Source organism: Eubalaena glacialis, chromosome 16 (genome assembly GCF_028564815.1).
Source record: "Eubalaena glacialis isolate mEubGla1 chromosome 16, mEubGla1.1.hap2.+ XY, whole genome shotgun sequence".
NCBI classification, from domain to species: domain Eukaryota; kingdom Metazoa; phylum Chordata; class Mammalia; order Artiodactyla; family Balaenidae; genus Eubalaena; species Eubalaena glacialis.
This window is the reverse complement of record NC_083731.1, coordinates 2,416,441-2,437,999: the sequence shown is the minus strand read 5'-3', so window position 1 is coordinate 2,437,999 and position 21,559 is coordinate 2,416,441. Positions and strand designations below refer to the sequence as shown.

The 21,559-nt window shown below is 55.8% G+C and overlaps 1 protein-coding gene across 1 annotated transcript in view; it reads left to right on the top strand.

The window, feature by feature from the left end:
- The window catches only part of COL4A2 (collagen type IV alpha 2 chain), a 176,165-nt gene extending 155,232 nt beyond the window's left edge, over positions 1-20,933 (top strand). The window contains exons 31-48 of the mRNA XM_061171040.1: positions 728-898; positions 1,609-1,752; positions 3,074-3,196; positions 3,423-3,604; positions 4,937-5,000; positions 5,194-5,268; positions 7,674-7,781; positions 8,461-8,568; positions 9,285-9,356; positions 10,906-11,031; positions 12,871-12,987; positions 13,517-13,678; positions 13,793-13,891; positions 14,135-14,281; positions 14,429-14,545; positions 15,804-15,995; positions 17,026-17,312; positions 19,803-20,933. Of these exons, the coding sequence (XP_061027023.1) occupies positions 728-898; positions 1,609-1,752; positions 3,074-3,196; positions 3,423-3,604; positions 4,937-5,000; positions 5,194-5,268; positions 7,674-7,781; positions 8,461-8,568; positions 9,285-9,356; positions 10,906-11,031; positions 12,871-12,987; positions 13,517-13,678; positions 13,793-13,891; positions 14,135-14,281; positions 14,429-14,545; positions 15,804-15,995; positions 17,026-17,312; positions 19,803-20,060 (2,552 nt within the window). The 3' untranslated portion in view covers positions 20,061-20,933. The remainder of the gene's footprint in view (positions 1-727; positions 899-1,608; positions 1,753-3,073; positions 3,197-3,422; positions 3,605-4,936; positions 5,001-5,193; positions 5,269-7,673; positions 7,782-8,460; positions 8,569-9,284; positions 9,357-10,905; positions 11,032-12,870; positions 12,988-13,516; positions 13,679-13,792; positions 13,892-14,134; positions 14,282-14,428; positions 14,546-15,803; positions 15,996-17,025; positions 17,313-19,802) is intronic.
- Positions 20,934-21,559: the final 626 nt, after the last annotated feature.

Genomic DNA, 21,559 nt, shown 5'->3' with positions numbered 1-21,559 from the left:
GGTGACCAGACCACGGGGCCCCGCGCTTCAGACCGCAGGGGAGCTGGTGGGCTCGAACAGCCTTGGGAGGAGGGGATGGGAGGGGCCGGGCGTGGAAGACAGACAGGACTGGAATGGGTCCTTCCTAGGAGGCACAGCCCCAGGAGACGGGCGGGGGGAGAGCGCATCGTCTGAGGAGGGGGTGGGAGCCTAGAGAGGGACATGGGGCCAGCGTTCAGAAGGCATTGAATGCCAGCTAAGGAGCTAGAGCCCCTGGGCGAGGGAGCCGTTGGGGGGTTTTAACAGAGGGGCTGAGCTTTGTCGGGGAGGCTGGGGAAGGGCAGGCCGGCAGCTGCTGACACCCTAACGAGATGAGGATGGCAGGTGTCGCAGGACCTCCCCTAGAACCTAACCCCAGCGATGTCAGGAGGGCCGCCAGCCCACAAGTAACGCCAGCCGTTCCAGCTCCGTGGCTTTGCGCCCGAGCGGAGAAGGTCTCACGTGATCGTGTCCCACGGGCTGGCCGCCGGCTGTCGGAGAAGGACCTCTTTAGAAAGGCCAGCCTGCGGTGTGCTACACGCTCTAGTCACACCTTCAGACTCACCTCTGTGGTTACACTTTCCCATTGTCCTTCCAAGATGTTTTTCTTATCAAAAGTTATTGTTATCGATGTCTCACAAGTATCGTAGAGGTGTTTTCTCTGTATGGTTTGTTCATCTTGTTTTATCTTCCTTCCCCTTCCTGACAGGTCTGCCTGGAGACAGAGGGGAGCCAGGTGACACAGGGTTCCCTGGCCCCGTGGGCATGAAGGGCGTCTCCGGGGATAGAGGTGACCCTGGCTGGCAGGGTGAGAGAGGTCATCCCGGAAGCCCTGGATTCAAAGGAATGGCCGGGATGCCTGGTGCGCCGGGCCCCAAAGGTGACTGCAGAACACGACCAGGGACCTAGCCTGTGGGGCGCGGGTGGGGCAGCTCTGCGGGAGGGCCCAGCCTTGCAGCCCCAGGCTGCGTCGGGCCCTGGGGACCGGGTGATGCTGCCCAGGCTGGCTGTGACCGCTGTGCCCCCAAATGCCAGTTTATTAACTTACCACGAGAGAGGGACTGTTTGGGGAGCAGGACTTACTATCTGCCAAGGGGGAATCTGTGGACAGGCCCCCGGGAGTCGGGATTCAGATGCGGAGGCTGGGTGGTGAGCGGAAACCAAAACGAAGGGAAATGCTTGGTCCCCAGCATAGGTTTCCCTGCTCGCAAGTGGGGCTCTCTGGCCCTTGACTGCAGCTGGAGACACCGTGCTGCGTTCTCCAGGGCCCTTTGCCAGGTTTCCACGCTGGGTGCAGTGTCAACATCACACCAAGTCCCAGGGCCCCTTTCCAACCTGGTGGAAAGACCAGGGACCCCGTGACTTCCAGTTTCCTCCTGTCTGTCCGCCTGCATTGGCCTTACGTCTTGTCCCCGGTGGCAGACAGGCTGACTCTGCCCCTCAGGCAGCAGACCAGCCCCTTAGCAAGTGCTGCCCCGAAAATCCTACTGACGTTAAGAATCTTAGCATCTCCTCACACAAGTCACAAGTGGGGCTGTCACCGTGGCAAGTGCCACGCCTAACCCAGCGCTTTGCTCATTCCCTCTGAAGGAGTTAAGGGTTCTCCTGGGATGCACGGCTTCCAAGGCATGCTCGGGCTCAAGGGGAGATCCGGGCTTCCAGGAAACAAAGGAGAGACTGGATTTTTTGGAGTCCCCGGGCTGAAGGGCCTGGCTGGCGAGCCGGGTGTGAAAGGTACGTCACCTCTCGGCCAGGTTGAGACTCACTTTCACGGCGGCGTGACACTGCCTAGAACAATGTTCCGGGAGCCCAAACACTAGACACTATTAAAAGAGAAACTAACTACAGGAACTGGAGGGCTTCCTCCTTGCTTCAGTACACTGGCCGTGTAATAAGGGAGTGATACTCACCGAAGGAAACTTGAGAAGGGAAGTGACGCAGCATTAAGAACCAAAAACATCCTAAGAAATATATCCCACCAGGAGTATTCAGTGGGGAGCACGAGGAGGTGAGGCCAGGGGAAAAGCGGAAGGTGAAGTCTGAAGGACAGGAGCGCCTTTGGCAAAAGAGGGACACGGTAGTCCAGGTGGACGGCTACACCCCGTGCAAAGAGATGGTGACCCCCAGAAGCGAGCCTGGTCCAAGCCCTGGCCTGGGTGGGCAACCCAAGACCCCAGGTGGGAGATTCAGGAAGGGTGTTCCCAACGAACCACATTTTCATGACATTTGTTCAGACACCCTTGTTCTGAAAGTATCACCATGGTCTCTAAAAAAAACTGAATTACTAATAACAAATGTTGATGGGGATGTAAAGACATGGGAACCCTCAGACCCTGCTGGTGGGAATATCAAATCGTGCAGCCAGGGTGGAAAATGCTGGCAGTTTCTTAGATAAGCACAGAATTACCTGGCACATCCACTCCTAGGTCTGCACCCAGGAGAACTGAAAACACACATCCACACAGAAACTCATACACGAATTTCGTAGCAGCATGATTCATTATAGCCCAAAATAGAAACAACCCAGATATCCATCACGGATAAACAAGATGGGGCATAGCCATATAAAGGAATATTAGTCAGCAATGAAAAAGAATTAGGCTCTGACACATGCTACAACATGGATGAAACTTGAAAACATTATGCTGCATACTATCTGCTTCCATTTGTGTGAAATGTCCAGAACAGGCCTGTCTGCAGAGACAGAAAGTAGGTTAGTGGTTTCTATTGCTGGGGAAGGGGAGACAGAGAGGGTGACCGCTGATGGGCACAGCATTCTTTGGGGTGATGAAGATGTTCTGAAGTCAGTAGTGGTCCCTCCAGCCAAGACATTCTGTGCCCCCCTCGCTCGAGGAGAGAAGGGTGGAGGAAGACGGGTGTTCCCATCACCTGGGCTCCCAGCTCGTAGCCTCGGGGGAGCTGTGCCACCCATGGCTCAGCCCCTCGGGATGCGGGCTTGAAAGGAAGTACAGCAGCGGCCGAGAAGCCTTCCCCACCTAGGTTCTAACCCCTGCCCCGGAGGTCAAGGGAATGACTGCATTCTGTTCCCTTCCAGGCAGTCGAGGGGACCCCGGCCCCCCCGGACCACCTCCCATCATCCTGCCAGGAATGAAAGACATCAAAGGAGAGAAAGGAGATGAAGGCCCCATGGGACTGAAAGGATACCTGGGCTTGAAAGGTGAGGCCCCGCCTGACCTCAGAGCCGGTGGCCTGGGGTCCCCTGCCCACCCCAGCCCCTCGCAGTCTGCGGGAGCAGCAGAGACGCCCCATCGCCCAGGCCAGCCTCCTGTGCTGCAGCCCTCCTGACACCCTGACGTCCACACCAGGGGCTGGGGGGTGGTTCTCGGGGGCCCGGGGGGGTGGAGCAGGGTCCCCCCAGAACTTCACACTCAGTCTCCCTGCAGGCCTTCCCGGAATGCCAGGGATCCCCGGGCTGTCGGGAGTCCCTGGGCTGCCGGGGAAACCAGGCCACGTCAAAGGAGTCAAAGGAGATATCGGATTCCCTGGCGTGCCTGGGTCACCAGGATTCCCCGGCGTGCCCGGCTCCCCCGGAATCTCAGGGTTTCCGGGCTTCACAGGCAGTAGGGTAAGTGGGCATCTTCTGTGAGTTCCTCTCCCCGTGGCCTGCTGGCCCGAGCACTGCGGTCCACGGTTCCTGGGGGACAAGACTCAGTTCTGCCACTTATGGGCTGAATGACCCTGGGCAAGTTACCGAACCTCTCTGTGCCTCAACGTCCTCATCTCTCTAATGGGCAATAACAGTACCTACCTCACAGGCTGCTGTGAGGCTTGAATGAGCTCTTGAGATGGTACCCAACATGTTTGCCCGGGTAAGCCTGGCAGAGAATAGGGCACAGTCAGCCATGATTATTACTACCACTGTCATGACCGTGGTCTGTGTCATTGATGTTATTTATTTCAATAAAACTGCCATCGTTACTACTTTACAGTTTAATAAGAACAGGTATGCAAACCAGCTTCTGTACTACACTGAAAAACTTTAGGACTTTTCTACAAAATGATGACATCGCAAACCTTGAGAGTTGGTTTTAGCAGAACAGCTGGATACGCTAACCCTTCAAAATTGCAAACTTCACCAAGTCAGACAGAGAAAGAGAAATATCGTATGATATCCATTATATACGGAATCTAAAAAGAGATGATGAACTTACTTACAAAACAGAAGCAGACTCACAGACTTAGAGAACGGACTTATGGTTACCAGGGGGGAAGGGTTGGGGGGAGGGATAGTCAGGGAGTTTGGGATGGACATGTCCACACTGCTATATTTAAAATGGATAACCAACAAGGACCTACTGTGCAGCACAGGGAACTCTGCTCAATGTCATGTGGCAGCCTGGATGGGGGGGGAGTTTGGGGGAGAAAGGATACATGTACATGTATGGCTGAGTCACTTTGCTGTGCACCTGAATCTTTCACAGCATTGGTGTTTTTTTATAAATGTATTTATTTGTTTGTTTATTTTTGGCTGCATTGGGTCTTCGTTGCTGCGCATGGGCTTTCTCTAGTTGCGGTGAGCAGGGGCTACTCTTCATTGTGGTGCGCGGGCTTTTCATTGCGGTGGCTTCTCTTGTTGCGGAGCGTGGGCTCAGTAGTTGTGGCACGCAGGCTCAGTAGTTGTAGCACGCAGGCTCAGTAGTTGTGGCTCGCGGGCTCTAGAGCGCAGGCTCAGGAGTAGTGGCGCACAGGCTTAGTTGCTCTGTGGCATGCGGGATCTTCCGGGACCAGGGATCGAACCCGTGTCCCCTGCATTCTTAACCACTGCGCCACCAGGGAAGCCCCTGTCACAGCATTGTTAATTGGCTATACTCCAATATAAAGCAAAATGTTTTTTTAAAAAAATTACAAACTTCACGAACGGCCATGTAAGATGGTTTCATGTTTGGCTTTGCTCCAGGGCGACAAGGGAGCTCTGGGGAGAGTGGGCCTTCACGGCGAGATCGGCCCCATCGGTGACTTTGGTGAGTGTTGCTGGGATGGTGAAAACAGGGCATCCCCGATCCAGAGCATCCCGGGCAGTGTGGAGACATCAGGCCTGTGGGTGCTGTTAGTTATTTTGAAGCAAATTATTCTTATTAGGAATGTAGTGTCATAGAAGTTGCTAAACTAACCACAGGAAGACCTGACTTCAGCCATCTTTTTTGCACCTAACAGGTGATATTGGAAGTACTATAGACCTTCCAGGAAGTCCAGGCCTAAAGGGGGAAGGAGGCACCGCTGGAGCACCAGGTACCCGAGCGATTCTCCATCCCTTCATCTTCCGAAGCCTTGCCCCCTGGTCTGTCGTCACTCATGCTTGCCAACCGTAGCATTACTTAGTGAGCCCACGGATCACGATGTAGGGATGGTTTGAGGTCCTTAAGCCCGATGTGTAAGGAAGACTGGAATTTTTAATTAAATTGAGCCTGAAGACAATGTCAGGAAACCTTTCTCTCCCTGAGAGGGAAGATGGAGAGAATCAACATTCAGTGGATGGGAGTAGCTGCAGCCTCTAAAATGTACCACATGAGCTTGTTCTATTGGGATACACCCTAGGGCGCGAAGCAAGTGACACAATGACCAGAGCCCTTGCAAACTGTGAAAGGTCTAGAAGAAAGGGGAGTGGAAGCCAGACCTCTCTACTGAGTAAGGCAACAAGGGGCGGCCCCCCAGCCCTGTGTACGTCAGGGGGTGTCATGTGGCGTGGCAGCTCACGCCCCTTCTCTGAGCATCACTGAAGTTCAAGGTCAAAATTCCTGCTTGTGTCATATCCCATGGGATTTGGAATAGATGCCTCCTTCCTGGGATTTTATCTTGGGAGACCCCACAGGTCTGCCTAGGGATGGCTCTGGTTGGGGGAAAGAGTCTGTCCATGTGTTCGGCCAACAGGGAGGGTGCTGAGCTGGTTATTTATTGAAAAAAAGCCCCAGAATGGAGAGCGTTATTCAGTCCAGCTTGGGAGTAGAGGGCTGTCACTTAGGAACAGGTAACCTCACCTATGAACTCCTCTGGGCTCCCTGTAGATCTACAATTTGGTCTCCCGATGGCTTTATTCCCAGACACAAGGGTACCTTAGGCTGGCTGGATCTCCCATCCTAAATAATTACTTTGGCAGTTTGGTTTATAAAAGCAGAAATGTGAGACCATCTTTGCCACATATGTCACTAACAATGGCCTCGTTTGTTCAACTGAAAATGTGTGTGAAGAGGAGCTGCCCCACTCCAGGAAATATGGTTGTTACCCCTTGAACGTTTAGCTTTTAGTTAAACTAAAGTCCAGGAAGTGGAGCCTCCCACTGTGTCCATCTCCAGGGGACTGTGTCCTAGGGGCAGAGGGGCGGTGACAGCTGTCAGCATCCTCGGGGGTGTTCCATTCGCCCTGAGACAAGTGCAGTGTAAGAAGTGGGCTCGGCCACAGCGCTTGCCCCTGCAGCGTGGGTGGCAGGTGCCCAGGGGCCCTGGGCAGGTGGCCTCCCAGTGGGAGGGCCCCGGGAACCGGGGGCTCTGGCCTGGTCCCTCCTTGGAGGATGAGAGACAGGCTGTACTGGACTCTGGGTCAGGGTGGAGGTGGTGGAGACCATTTATGGAAGAAATAGGTAAATAGGGGTTTGGAGCAGATTTTAAAACACTAGAATAATCCATAGAAAACAAGCAGAACTTCTTAGGTGGTTTTCTTCAAGACCACAAGAACGTTGACAGTAATTGTTCTGAGAAGAGCCTCAGAGATTTCAGGAGACACTGGCGAAAGTGATTGTGTAGAATCGGGTTGGTCTGAAGTTTCCAAAATCTTCCAGCGTCCCAGAAACACCAAAACCTGTGGCACAGAATAGTGTCACTGACGGGAAGGCAGCACTTCTCTACGTCCACCCAATGAGCAGAGAAGCACCTGAGGGTCTCGTCTAAAAGGCAGATTCCGGGCCTGACCCGGACCTGAGAGGCTCAAACATCTCATGTCTTGACTAACCCCCCAGATTCCCCGGCACAGCACCCGTTAGAAACCACTCAGATAGGGCTCAGGTGAGCGGTCTGTTGCCGCTTAACAAGGCGCCCAAAATGTGGCGGCTCAGAGCACCCACCGCTGGTGTTACCTGACAGTTTCTGAGGCCAGGAATTCGGAAACAGGGTGGTTCTCATGAGATTCCGGTCATGAGGTCGGGAGGGCTGCCTCATCTGAAGGCTAGACTGGGCTGGACCATCCACGTCCAAGGTGGCTCTTGGCGGGAGGCCTCAGTTCCTCCCTGCGAGCTTGATGTCCTCATGACATGGCAGCTGGCTTCCTCCAGAGCAGGGACAGAGTGAAAGCAGTGATGATTTGTATGACCTGGGCTCGAGGTGGCACAGTGGCATGTCCACGGTGTCCTGGTGTTCACGCAGTTCAGCCCTACTCGGTGTGGGTGGAGCTCACAAGGGTGTGAATACCAGGACGCGGACCACTGGGTGCCAGCTTGGAGGCTGCTGACCACAGGCTCAGAGCGGGGAATTAGGTAGAAATTTAGTTGAGGAAGGAGCCGTCTGGATTTCCATCCCCATTCACAATTGGAAGCACCAGCACGAAGGCAGCATCGTTTACCTGGTGCCCCCTTGAACCCCACGAGCCTTAAGCCCCAGTGACACGACGGCTGTGCTTTGTTCTGAGCAGCACATCTGTGGTTACAGGTCTAAAGGGATTCTTCGGAGAGAAAGGAACCGAGGGTGATGTCGGCTTCCCTGGGATCACCGGCCTGGCAGGAGTCCAGGGCCCTCCTGGACTTAAAGGGCAAACAGGTAAAATCCCAGGCCACGCCACCTTCCCCCAGCCTGCCCTCCCTGGGCCCGGCCGGATGGTGCGGTGGTCGGTGAGGCCGAGTGCGGCCGAGCCCCCAAATCTCCAAGGGCCCAAAACAAGGGCGGCCAGTTCTGCCCGTCTGCTTTTCTCCCGCGGTCGCAGCCGAGGCAGCTCCCTGCCACCCGTCCATCCCTAGGTCCAGCCCAGCCCAGCTGTGGTGGAGGCACGGGGCCGATGGCCGTGTCTGTGCGGCCACCGTCTGTCTCTCCGTACACGTTTAGGCAGTTCCTGTGACGGCTGCCTTTCGTGCATCTCAATTGCAGAATTCACGGGGGATCCCGAGTTGCACGAGTGAATTCGTTTTGTGCTTTTTTCTTGCTGCTCTTCTGCTCGCTGTTGCCCGGGATCTGTGAACGCAGACAGGCTGATCCTCGAGGGGTCTCTGGGTTCTCCCCAGGCTTCTGCGTGCACGATGGAATGAGAATACGAATACACAAGCTGTTCTGTTTGGCCAGGCTGCACTAACCCTGCTGAACTTGAATGTGGGTGGGGTCCAAGGCCACGTGGAAGGGAAGCTGGTTCTTTCCCGCAAAGTCCCTCCCCGAGGCAGGACCCGAGCTGGAGGCCACGAGGCCTCAGGGTGCCTGTGTCCCCCTGAAGGATGCGTCTGTCCCCCAGGCTTTCCAGGACTGACAGGGCTGCAGGGGCCTCAGGGAGAGCCGGGACGGGCGGGAGTGCCCGGCACCAAAGGAGACTCCGGCTGGCCAGGGAGCCCAGGCCTACCAGGTAAGACCCCTCCCCTCTCTGCAGACACGAAGCAATGGCGACCTGCAAAGAGGTGTTTACCCCCCAGAATGATGAACAGAAACCTGCCGGGAGACCTCAGGGTGACTCTCAGTCAGCACCTGGGCGGTGCAGAGGTGGGACAGAGGGACACATGCAAGGGTCCCCACTGAGCGAGGTCTGGTGCAGCCCTTGGGGGGCTTGGGGAGTTACTCGGCCTGGCCTTGACAGGCCTTGGTCAGGGGACAGGCCCTTGGACATTCTCTTGTCCAGAGTTCAGGGGGGGCGCACCCCGACTCCACATTCACTGCCCGCATCACAGGAAGAATTGTCGCCTGCTTCCCAAGTCCCACTTTAGGAAAGCTGATCCTCGGAAATCCAGAAGGAATGGAAATGATACCAGGCTGTTGGTTCCAAGCACCGTTTTTATACATACAGTGACTCACGGATCAGGAAAAGAAACACACAGCACTGCCCGGTCCCCCTCTGGCTGTAACGAGTCTGTAAAAAGTTTCCATGAAAACAGTTTTTAGATTAATGGTTCTCCTGGGTGACGCAGCATTGACTGATTTACATGTCACAGTATTTGCTCTACTTCCGGTTTGCCCAGCTTTTGAACACACTGGATGGGCGACCGTATCACAGCAGAAAAGAGCATCTGAGTGTGTTAAGGGTCTCCCTCTGCTTCCCCATGAAGTAACCACGAGGGTCCTCCACAGGTCTGCCCGGCCTCCGCGGCATCGGCGGATTACACGGCTTGCCAGGCACCAAAGGCTTCCCAGGATCCCCAGGTACCAGATGGCAGTGGGGGAAGGGACCGGGTAGCCCATCAGGGACTTGGACGGGGGTCGGGGAGCTCAGAGAGCAGGGCGGGCTCCGTCCCTGAGGCCACGGGGACTCAGTCCCCTCTGGCTCCTCCACCAAAACGCTGCAGGCCGGGGGCCCAACCAACAGGCAGTTACCCCTCCCAGCTCTGGAGGCGGGAAGTTTGGGGTGGGTGCCGTTGCGGCAGAGGCCGGGTGAGGACCCTCTTCCCGGCTTCTCGCTGTGTCCGCACGCGGTGGAGAAGGAGAGCAAGCTCTCTGGTATCTCTTCTTATAAGGACGCCAATCCTATCAGGGGCCCTTTCACCCCAAACGCCTCCCAAAGGCCCACCTCCAGACCCCATCACATGGCGGGTTAGGGCTTTGACAGATGGGTTTAGAAAAGACAATTCCCTTCACAGCAGTGGCGTATGGGGGTTTTGGCGGGGCGGGGTGTTCGTAAGGAGAAGAAAGTGAGACCTTTAAGAAATTGTTAGAAGCTGCTCTTGGAAGTTATTGTAACACTTTTTTTCCTGAAAGAGATACAAAGCCCATCCTTTCCAAAAGCCAATGACAGAATGAGGTTTGCACAATTAGCCCCTTCTGGGATCTCAGAATACCATCTGTGTGTCCATCTATTCCTCAAAGGGGATGAGATCCCCTTTGTGCAGAAAGCTTCCCTTTTCCCCTTGTCCCCTCTGGGAAGCTGCCATCACATGTGCAAAACTCTCGGTGACTTCCCTGAAATTTCTTTATTTTAAATTTAGTTCCTTTCATCTTAATGACAATCTTAAATGCCCTGTCTTTGCATTTAATTTTTAAAATGTATTAATTGGACTAATAATATTTGTAGGGCATATTATTAATATATCTTTTTTAAGGACAACTTTTATTGTTTTCAGATTATAAAAGTTGTTCATGCTGAGTAGAGGAAAGCTTAAAAAACTACACTTAAGCAAAAGAAAAAAAAATACCCGTAGTTCTACCACTGCTTTTAGAATATTCTCTTTATAGATGTTTTACGTAATCAAACGTTCATCTGTCTACAGGTAAATTTGGATGTGTGGAATCATATATAAATTCACACACTTATGTTTCAATTAACATTTCAATTCGAGTTTAGATGGTCAAGTTTTGTCACTCTTTCTGACACCAACTACTTTGAGGCCCTGATGTGGGAACAGGGAAGGTTTTAAATAGCATTTCCCTTTTCAACCTAACTCAGGCTTAGCACCAGGAGCCTGGAGTTCTCGGCAGGTCTCAGCTGCAGGACCATCTGCGTCCTGGAATCTGGGATTTGTCCGGGGGGCCTCGGTGGTCTCCCCTATAAAGCAAAGGGGTTCAGTTACGATCCCCAGGATTCCTTCCAAGTGGCAGGGTCTGGGGCACCGAGGCCACCTAGGAAGCTGACATCTCCACGGCTGCCATGGGGTTCTCTGTTTCTGAGTCTCACTGAGAGCGTTACTATCCCTCCACTCATGAAAATGGACTCTGCCCGGTTGAAGACACTGACGTCTGCTTGTCAACCCGGCCACAGGTGCGGACATCCACGGGGATGCCGGCTTCCCAGGTCCTGCCGGGGCCAGGGGTGACCCAGGAGAGGCCAACACCCTTCCAGGCCCCACAGGAGCCCCGGGACGGAAAGGGGAGCGTGGAGTCCCAGGTGAGGCCAACACCCCAGTATCACCATCTGCACCCCCAGAACCACAGTGTCCGTGAGTCTGAGAGATGAGAGGCCGGGGGCAGGGCAGGTGCCGGCTCCTCTAGGGAGAATTTCTTGTTGCAGACCTCCTGCTAGTGTTCCATCGTTTATACGCCATCATAATCTTACTCCGCTGGGGTTAGCTATTGACCACACTCCCTTGTAGGATGGATAAGATCACACTCCATCCCCTCGGTGCCCCCAGGGTTAGGTGTGCACCCGGCACAGGGCCCTGGCTGTGACACGCGCACGGGAGTGTTGTATAGATAAGTGAATGAATGCATCACAGCCCCTGAGCTGTGCCTGTGTGCCAGGCCTGGACCATGGCGGGAGCAGCCAGGGAGGGGTGGTCTCAGCCGCTGAACACGAGCCCCAGCCCCACCCCCTGCCCATCCACCAGCAAACCAGGCTCGACCTAAACTGAGAGGGGAGCACCCCAGCAGGTGCTTTCGGGCCAGCGCTTGTCTTCTGACGGCCGGGGCCCGCACCCACCCCCAGCTCAGCCCAGCATGGTGTCCACAGGCGCCGGCAGGGGTGCTGGACCAGACAGGCCCGTCACACCTGGGCTTCCGAGACCAGGGCCTGAGTGCCCGTGCTCTGGTCAGAATTACCCCCGAAGCTAGACCCATCGACCCCCAAAGGAGAAGCCAGGCCTGAGGAGGCCAGCGACCCTGATCTCCTATGGGGGGCGGGGATCTCAAGGCCCACGGACCGCATCGTCTGATTCTCCAGGGTCTGTCACCTCCCTCTCCCCTTTCATTAAGTGGAAACTCCAGAATTCCCTGATATCCAAGCCCCACAGCATTGACCTGAAGGCAGGAGAAGGAGGAGGGCCGGCCAACTGGGGCCTTACTGTGAGTCCTGAGGGGCTGCGTGGGGTTCACACAGCTCCACCCAGGGCCGAGGACCCAGGCTCAGGCCACCAGCACAGCCCACCCAGGGCTGAGGATCCAGCACAGCCCACCCAGGGCTGAGGATCCAGGCTCAGGCCACCAGCACAGGACCACCAGCACTGCAGCTGAGGCCTGAGGGAAGCGCATGTAACACAGTTTTCTCTGTGAAGCACATCCCAGCCTTCCTGAAACTCTGGACAGCACTTCAGCATGACACTTGGGGGCCACTCTAAACAGTGAAGTCACCCACAAAAAGCACAGAAGTGCAGAAAACGTGGCACTGAATAGACAGTAGGAGGACCCTTGTTGACACTCGGAGCTGGGACTCCAACACTGTCCCCTCCTGCTTGTCCGAGAGCGCTGCGGGTATTGACTGGGGGTCACCAGTAAGTCTCAGTTGAGGAAGCAGGATGGCAAGTACAGAATCTGTGGGCAGTGAGGACGGACTCTGCCCAGGACGCTGGACATCCGTCGGGATCCGGGATCCTGAAGGACGGCATGGGGAGGACTGAAATACCAGTGCCGGCCATCCTGAGCCTTCCCACGATGGGTGCTCTCTGGGCCAACAGGGCTGCCCTGTCAGTGACGCCCTCCCCTCAGGGTAGGGCCAGGTGTCACCCACAGGTAGCCCCATCAGCTGTCCCTTGAGCAGGTAGCATGCCGGTGAGGACAACGTCCCAGCAGAGGCAGGTCCACGGGACCCTCTAGGCAGCGGGAGGGGGCTGGTGGGAGTGCGAACAGGCAGCGCAGCCCCTGTCTCCCCAGACCCGCCCTGAGAGCCTGCGCTGGGCGCCTTCCATCACTGCCTCTCCTTGTTGGCCCTGCTCCTGGATGGGTGAGGGCACAGAGAGGAAACAAGATGAAAAGTTGGGTGCTGGTGCTAACCAACTTCTATTTCCCTCCTAAGGGGAACGAGGCCCGGTCGGGAGTCCAGGACTTCAGGGGTTTCCAGGCATCACCCCCCCTTCCAACATCTCTGGGTTACCAGGTGACGTAGGTGCGCCTGGGATATTTGGCCTGGAAGGTAAGCAGGGCTCACACTTGGATACATTGGGATCTCTGGGGACGGAGCTGGCCACGACCTGATTGCTTGAGGGATAGAACGCTTTCGTTGTCCCCTTGAGGGCATGATGCTGAGTGAAATAAGCCAGACAGAAAAGGACACGTTCTGTCTGATAGGAGGTCCCTAAGTAACCACATTCATAGAGACAGAAAGTAGATAGTGGGGGCCAGGAGCCGGGGGAGGGGGAGTTAGTGTTTAATGGGGACAGAGCTTCCGCTGGGAAGATGAAAAAGTTCAGAGAAGGATGGTGGTGATGGTTGCACAGCAGCGTGAATGCACCTCATGCCACTGAACTGTACACTTAAAAATGGTTAAAATGTTAACGTTTATGTTACGTATATTTTACCACAATAAAAACCAAAGTTGCCCAGTGTTACAGACTTGCCAAAGGCGGTCCCCTAAATGGGTGACTTTGCATCCGGCCTCCTGGCCGTGACTGTGCCTAAGGCCTCCTGTGTACACTCGCCTTTCTTGGGACTGATGCCAACAGGTTATCGAGGTCCCCCGGGGCCACCTGGGCCCGTGGCTCTTCCTGGAATCAAAGGAGATGAGGGGAGTCCAGGAGCCCCCGGAAACCCAGGGACCAAAGGATGGGTCGGGGACTCCGGGCCCCAGGGCCGGCCTGGCGTGTTCGGGCTCCTGGGAGAAAAAGGTAAGGGTCGGTGCCCATGGGGGGCTCCTCTCGGGGAGGCTGGCGGCGCTGGTCAGAGATGGCCGGAGCCCCCGCCCAGCATCACGTGTCCCCAACATTCTGCTTGTCTGGAAGGGCCCAGAGGGGAGCAAGGATTCATGGGGAACACAGGCGCCGCCGGGAGCGTGGGAGACCGAGGCCCCAAGGGACCCAAAGGAGACCGAGGACTCCCGGGTAAGTGAGTCTCAGAGGGCACGCCTCTGAGGTCATTCTGTCACGGGGACGTGGTGGTGACAGGGGTTGTTGGAAGGGCTCTGAGCGACTTCCAGGTGGGTTATCACCCACCCCACCTCTAGAGAGCGCGGTGGCTCAAAGGAAGCTCCAGAATTGGTTCAATGGGTCAAAATGGAATAGAGACCAGAGCAAGAGAGCAAAGTGGTCCTCACGCATCATCTGGCCTTTCTTTTCCCTTTCCAGGTGCCCCGGGTGCTGTGGGCGCCCCGGGGATTGCAGGAATCCCCCAGAGGATTGCCATCCAGCGGGGGCCAGTGGGTCCGCAGGGAAGGAGAGGCCCTCCGGGGCCTCAGGGGGAGATGGGACCCCAGGGCCGCCCAGGAGAACCAGGTAGGAGCCCTGCTGCGGGGCCACCCCTCGTTTCCTGTTTGCTTAGCTTTCACTTTTGTTCTCCTGCTGGAAAGCACTGGCTGAACACCAGTGATGGAGCGTCTCATTCTTCCCGGGGCACTCATGCGTGTCTCGGTGGCTGTGCAGGTTTCCGCGGGACTCCAGGGAAGGCAGGGCCCCAGGGAAGAGGCGGCGTGTCAGCTGTTCCCGGGTTCCGAGGAGACCAGGGGCCCGTGGGGCTGCAGGGGCCCGTTGGCTATGAAGGTGAGTGATGGCGCCGGAAGGGGGCAGAGGGCAGGGAGCTTCCTCCAGGTCCCGCTGTGAGTCTGATAAATGGACCGTGGTGTACGGGGAGGGGTCAGACGAGCCCCGAGATGAGCAGAGATGAGGGGCTGCACCCCCTAGCCCAGAGCCTGGGGCCCCCGCTGCAGCCTGGGTCCTGGGCAAGGCCCATATACCTGCGCCCACCCGGTGTCCCCTGCACCTGGCAGAACACCTGGCACAGAGTCCCCAGGACAGGCCGGCCTCCTTCCTTCCTCTGAGACATCTGCAGGTGCCTCAAAGAAGGAAGCAGCTGACATATTTCGAGAGACAAGATTCCTAAAGCTCTTGAAGGCCGGAAACTATGAGCTGAAAGTCACCGATTACATTACAGGAGCCACTGTGAAGTCTTATATCATTGACTTCTTAAAATTATTTGCACGTGTGCAGGATGGGATAGGCCAGAAATAATAGCAATTCATGCAAAAAAAAAAAAGTCTTGCGATTTGGTGTAATCCACCTGCGCTCGGTTTGAGCCCGTGGTGTGAGCGCTGTGCTGACAGTAAAGGCGGGCTGCATGGTCAGCGCCCAGATCGCAGGAAGCACATCGCGACCCACGGCCAGGAGAGTGTAAAATGCGGGGGATGCAACCCGAGACACGCATGGCGGGGCAGGGGGCGGCGCATCCAGGCAAGGGGCCAAGACAGTGCAGGGTGGAGGGTACATCCTCTGAGAAAGGCAGGATCACCCAGGACGGCTGATTTCAGAGGTCTGAAGGGTTGCCCTGTTGGGGGCAGATCAGCCGTTCTGCAGTGTCAGGGCCAGAATCGGGCCCCCGGGTGGACATCTGGGGAGGTGGGCTTCTAACCTTGGGAATGGCCGCTCCCCGAAGCATCAGCAGGGGGCCTGCCGCCTGGGGTAGAGGTGGGCAGGGCTGGACACGGTGCTTCCGTGACCCTTCTGACTTCCTGATGCTCTAATTCCTGCTCAGAACGGGGCGCCCTGGGGGGACGGCTCGCGGGGGAGGCTGAGTCCCTGCCCCTTGTTCGCTCCCATCATTGTGGTCCCACGTTAGGGCACGGGGATGGGGTGGGGGGCGAGTCCTCCCCAGGAGGCTCCTGGTCCCGAAGGGCAGAGCCACCAAGACCCCGGCCCTCGGGGAAAGGCAGAGCAGGGCTGTGAATGCCGCGCGCGCGCAGCCAGCACGTGGGCTGCGGTCCGCGCGGCAGCTGCAAGGCGGCCTCTTTGTCTTGGGTCCCAGGGGAGCCAGGCCGCCCCGGGAGCCCCGGCCTGCCTGGCATGCCCGGCCGCAGCGTCAGCATCGGCCACCTCCTGGTGAAGCACAGCCAGACAGAGCAGGAGCCCATGTGCCCCGTGGGCATGAACAAGCTCTGGAGCGGATACAGCCTGCTGTACTTTGAGGGCCAGGAGAAGGCCCACAACCAGGATCTCGGTAGGTACCGCCTGCCGAGCTCGGCCAGCCCCGCCGGAGGTGGCAGGACCCCGTGGCCACGGTGAGGTCGCTGAGTCCTCAGAAGGCACCGAGATGCCCCTAACCTGGGGTCGGGAAGCAGACTCTGCCTTGTAGCCCTCAGCGGGCTCCGCAGGCTCACGCGGCCCGGCCTCTCGCTGCCCCGTGCCCTGGGGGCTGCCAGCGGTTCCCCGTCATTCTTGCTTCTTGCCCCACGGTGTATAAGCCGTGAGGCCGGGGCCGGGAGGGGCTGGGAGGCACTTAGAACCCCGCAGAGTGGATACGGGGGCGTGTGTGCTGGTATTTATCCCAGGAAGCCTGGTTGCCAAAAGGAATTTAAAAGACCTAACAGCCCATAGAAAACGTGGCCAACACGTGCTAAACTTGGGGGCTTGGAGGGAGGGTGGCCACGCGTGTCGTGGGGAGATGTGTTGGGCTGAACCCGACGATTTGTGCACCTTCCCGTCCAGATAAGTTTGGTTTTTTTTTTAAGTGAGACAAAGCAAACAAGAATAAGGGCCTAAAACAGCAGGGACAGGGCAAGGCCAGCACAGGGCCCGGCAGGCCTCAGAGGGCAGAGCAGACACCCGGGTCTCAGCTGGAAAGCAGTCAGTGTGAAAGGGGAAATAACTCACTCTGGCCCTAAGATGAAGTTGGTGGAGTTATTTGAGGGGCAGAGTAACCAGAGTCCCTCTGGGAGGCACCTGGGTGCCATGAGCCAGGCCCCCATCTGGGATGCCATCGGTGGGTGCTGGGGGCTGGTGCTTTAAGACCCCCCGACACGGGCCTCACCGGGATGCTATTCGCCAAGTCGCCCCTCCCTCTGACCCAGCCTAGTCCTGAGGTGTGCGGGAACCTCGGAAGGGCACAGTGCCGTGGAGTCAGCCCCTGAGGGACTGGAAAGGCCAAGCCCGCCCTCCACCCCGCCCCGCGCATGGCTGAGCCCCGCCGGGGGCCTGGAGGGGCATATTCCCGGCACGCTCAGCCTTGACGGTCCCTCCCTGCACCGCAGGGCTGGCGGGCTCCTGCCTGGCCCGGTTCAGCACCATGCCCTTCCTGTACTGCAACCCTGGCGATATCTGCTACTACGCCAGCCGGAACGACAAGTCCTACTGGCTCTCCACCACCGCCCCGCTGCCCATGATGCCTGTGGCCGAGGAGGACATCAGGCCCTACATCAGCCGCTGCTCCGTGTGCGAGGCCCCGGCCGTTGCCATCGCCGTCCACAGCCAGGACGTCTCCATCCCCCACTGCCCGCCTGGATGGCGGAGCTTGTGGATCGGATATTCCTTCCTCATGGTACGTGGTGCTTGCCTGCTCTCTCTCAGCGCACGGGCCCAGGTGCAAACTTAGTTCCTCTCCCCAGCCACATCCTGGCCTTTGTAAGACTAATCAGGGCAGTTGTTCAGGTTGTGCACTGCACAAGGGCACCTGGCCCAGGGGAGGAGTGAGAGCTGGAATACAGCCTGCACTTTGCTCATTGAGCCATGTTAGGCCTGGGGCTGCCCCCACCCAGAAGGGACCCATTAATTTGCCACCAGGCCTTTGTACAGCCTTAATTAGGATAAATTTGGCTATCATGATAGCATCCCTTACAGTTTTCCTGTTTACCATCAGAGGGAGAAAGGAAAGTCCAGTGGGGAGGGTGGGTCTTGTATTGCATTTATATTTATTATGACTTTCGTAATTCCCACTATATTGACCAGATGCCCAACGTGTTAAATATTTCATAAATTATATTAATAACATAATATATATATATATAAATTATACAAAGTTTGCTAATCTTATCAAAACAACAGAAAAAAAACAAACAAACCTGGATTCTGGGAAAGGAAGGAGAAGACAAACAAGTGTTGATTTTTTAACATTTTTTAAGGTATTGCTGCTGCAATAATTTGAAGCAACAGGATACTAAGTTCTGTGCTGGGACAGGCAACTGTCTGCTTTTCAGGAGCTAATCATGTCAGGGGGCTTTGGTGGATGGATGAAGCTCTGGTCCCATCGAGAAATTCAAAAATGAAAAACGAGCCTCTTCCTTGTGAAGGGAGTGATTACACTGTATCCAAAAAGGTCAGACAGCCCTTCTTTTATTAGCAATTACATCTCGAGCTGTGTCACGGGATAAGGGATAAGCACACATATCCTCAGTGAGCGCCTCCTGCCAGCCTGGCCCTTGACACCCGCAAGGCGGGTGACGAGAGGACCATGGTCCCCTCGCCCCGCTGTACAACCAGGGCGGCACTGATGGGCTGCCCACACCTTCCCTTCCAAGAACACGGAAGCACCTGCTGGCACAGACGCCGGAGAGCCAGCACACGGCTTAGTGTCCCCCTGCCTGTCTGGGGGACGGTCCCTGTCTTGTCTGCACACAAGACACGCTTTGATCCATCGCTGCCACAGCAGCAAAGACGTCGGCCCCCCCGCCCTTACCTCAGTGATCCCTCTCGAAGCTGGTCTGGTGGCGACTGTAAGTCTCCAGCCGGCCATTGGTTTACTTTTTCCTTTCAATTCAAATGAGGTCCTCACAGGCTGAGTGCCCAATGAGTGATTCTCTTAAGAGACATTAGCCGCTTGAGTCCCAAAGCCAGAGGCTTGTCCGCTGAGGCGAGCACATTGGAAAAGGGGTGTGTGTGCGCATGTGTGTCTGCACACGTGTGTGGGTGTGTGCACGTGTGTGTGTGTGTATGCACACGCGTGGGGGGACCAGCAGGGCCTCGGCTCTTTCAGGCCAAAGCAGGGCTTGAGATGCCCCATGAAGACGCGCCTGCCTGTCTCTGTTGACAACACACGGTAGCCCTGTTTGGGAAGGCGTCCACATTCTGTGAGCAGAAAGCTATTCAGAGGCGTTTGTTCTTTGCTGCTTCATTTGAAGAAAAGGTTAAACTGGGCTTCTGCCCAAATGTCTCACAGGACAGCCCCTTCTGTGCCCTGCCCACCGTGGCCGAGGTGCTCCTGTCCTAAACTCGCGGGTTCTGACGCCACACTTCCCACTGGGCTCGCTGGACCGAGCCCGATGACACGTTTCAGAGAGAAGCTTTGCGATCTGGGGCCCCGCCGTGCCCCTTCGTAAAAGCTGAACATGTTTATGAAACCAAGAGAAAGTAGAACTTGAAAGTGGCAAAGAAAATCCCCTCCAACACTTGGCCAGGTCTCCCAAGCAGAATCATCTCAGGCAACTAATTGCTAATTTAACAACCCTCTGATTGAAAACAACTAATGACACTAGTATTACGTGTTCACTGGAGAAAAATCAGCAAGTAGAGCTTTTCTTAAAAAAATAGTAAGATTCAAAGCACCCGTACTCCCCCTTCATAAACATTAGCAAAGGAGGAGGGCAGGAGGCACTTTGGTGCTTAATTTTTTTGTTTTTTTTTTTGGCTGCGCCGCACGGCTTGCGGGATCTTAGTTCCCCGACCAGGAATCGAACCTGGGCCCTCGGCAGTGAGAGCTCGGAGTCCTAACCACTGGACGGCCAGGGAATTCCCTGGTGCTTAATTTTAATAGACCCTCTGGTTCTGACCCACATGTTGATTTTATTTTTTTTAATTTACTTTATTGAAGCATAGTGGACTTACAATGTTGTGCTAATTTCCACTGTACAGCACGGTGACTCGGTTATACACATATATACATTCTTTTTCATATTCCTTCCCCTGATGGTTTATCCCAGGATATTGCACAGAGTTCCCTACGCTCTACAGCAGGACCTTGCTGTTTTATTTTTCCTTTAAAAGAAAAAGTTAACGTGTCGGCATCTCTTCCGCCCCATCCCCCTACCCTGCACAGCACACGGCCGCGGGCGACGAAGGGGGTGGCCAGTCGCTGGTGTCACCGGGCAGCTGCCTGGAGGACTTCCGAGCCACGCCATTCATCGAGTGCAACGGCGCCCGAGGCACCTGCCACTACTATGCCAACAAGTACAGCTTCTGGCTCACCACCATCCCCGAGCAGAGCTTCCAGGGCACACCCTCGGCCGACACGCTCAAGGCCGGCCTCATTCGCACACACATCAGCCGCTGCCAGGTGTGCATGAAGAACCTGTGATGTCGGGGCCGTCCCGCTGGACACGCTTCTCCAGGGGACACGCAGCCGGGGGGCCACTTCGGTGCTTATTCTTAACTTATTACCTCAGATGCCGACCCAAAAATTGACTTAATCTTTTTTTCTTTAAAAAACAAACCAAAAGAATAATAAAATAAGGGCTACCAAAGGAATTCAGCACCAGCGCTTTGACCAGATAACCCCGTGGCATCCAAGGCGCTGCCCACTCTCCCCACGTCTGTAGGACACCCTGACCCCCCCCAAAATGGAAGACCATGAACCCTCCCTCTCAGGCCATCCGTACTAGACGGTTCCACGCTCGGTGTAGCTAACTTCTTCCTGTGTATCTATGTAGTCACTGCAGTCTCAGCCGCCACTGATAACCCACTTCCTGAACTCAACGGGGAGGTATAGACAGGTGAGGCCGTGCAGCCTGCGGGCTCCTGAGCTCACTCCCGCTGTTCCCACACGGGGGGCTCCTGGGGTGGACCCAGCCCTGCTCTCCGGGCCCCTGTGGTGACAGCGCCCTCTTCTCCCAAACGCTGGCCACGTGAAGGATCCTAGTCCTCTCAGGAAGGCCGACTGTGCCTTTTGTTGTAAAAGCCACTGATGTCCGCACACCAGCTATCACTCTTCCCACCACCCCTTACAGACCGTCGGGTTCGGCAAAACTCACGTAGAAGCGAAGACCTTCTCACCATCTGTTGTCAGCCAGGCTGTGTGACAGCAAACTTTGTAGGGTCGGAAGTGATGCTTCCACTGCCCCCAGGCCATCCCTGGACATTTACCCTCCGTACTTTGTGCAGAATTGTATTCCTATGACTACTCCATCCTCTGTAACGACCCCCAAATAAAAGTTCGCTTTGAACATTTTTATACCCCGAGTCATTGCCTGCCTAATTTTCTCAAGTCCATAGAGCACAGACTTTGCCGTGAACCCCAGAACACTGCATCCGGGCCCAAGTGCGAGCCCCGCACCCAGCTCGGCAGCACGCAGCTGTTTTTTTCCAAGTTTCACCAGATTGAACACAAGCCTGTGGTGGTGTCATTCGTCTCCCAGGGAACTGTGTTTGTGTTTATAATGCGTTAATGTTTACAGAAAACACCCGCACCGTCACTCACGGGATTAGCAGGCTGGGTACCACACAAACGCACTTCCAGTCACGCAAGCAGCCCCAGCACAACATCCCAACAAAATCCCAGTGTTTCCAAGAAATAGCCTCCAAGACACATTTCCGGCTTCAGCTTCTCTGGAACCTGGCTGACCTTCAGGCACCCAACTCACAGAATTTGTTTTTACCCTTTAAAATTCAATCTCATATTAAACTTTTTCTAAGTACAGTTTCTACAGTTAACAAGGTGACAGTGTTATCATAATAATTCCACGTGATAATGTTATTTGAAGGAGATCAGCACCTTCCTGGCCTGCATCCCCCCAGCGGCCGCCCAGGGCAAGGACTCTGCCCTGGAGGGTTACGTGGGGACGCGACTCCAGGCTGTGG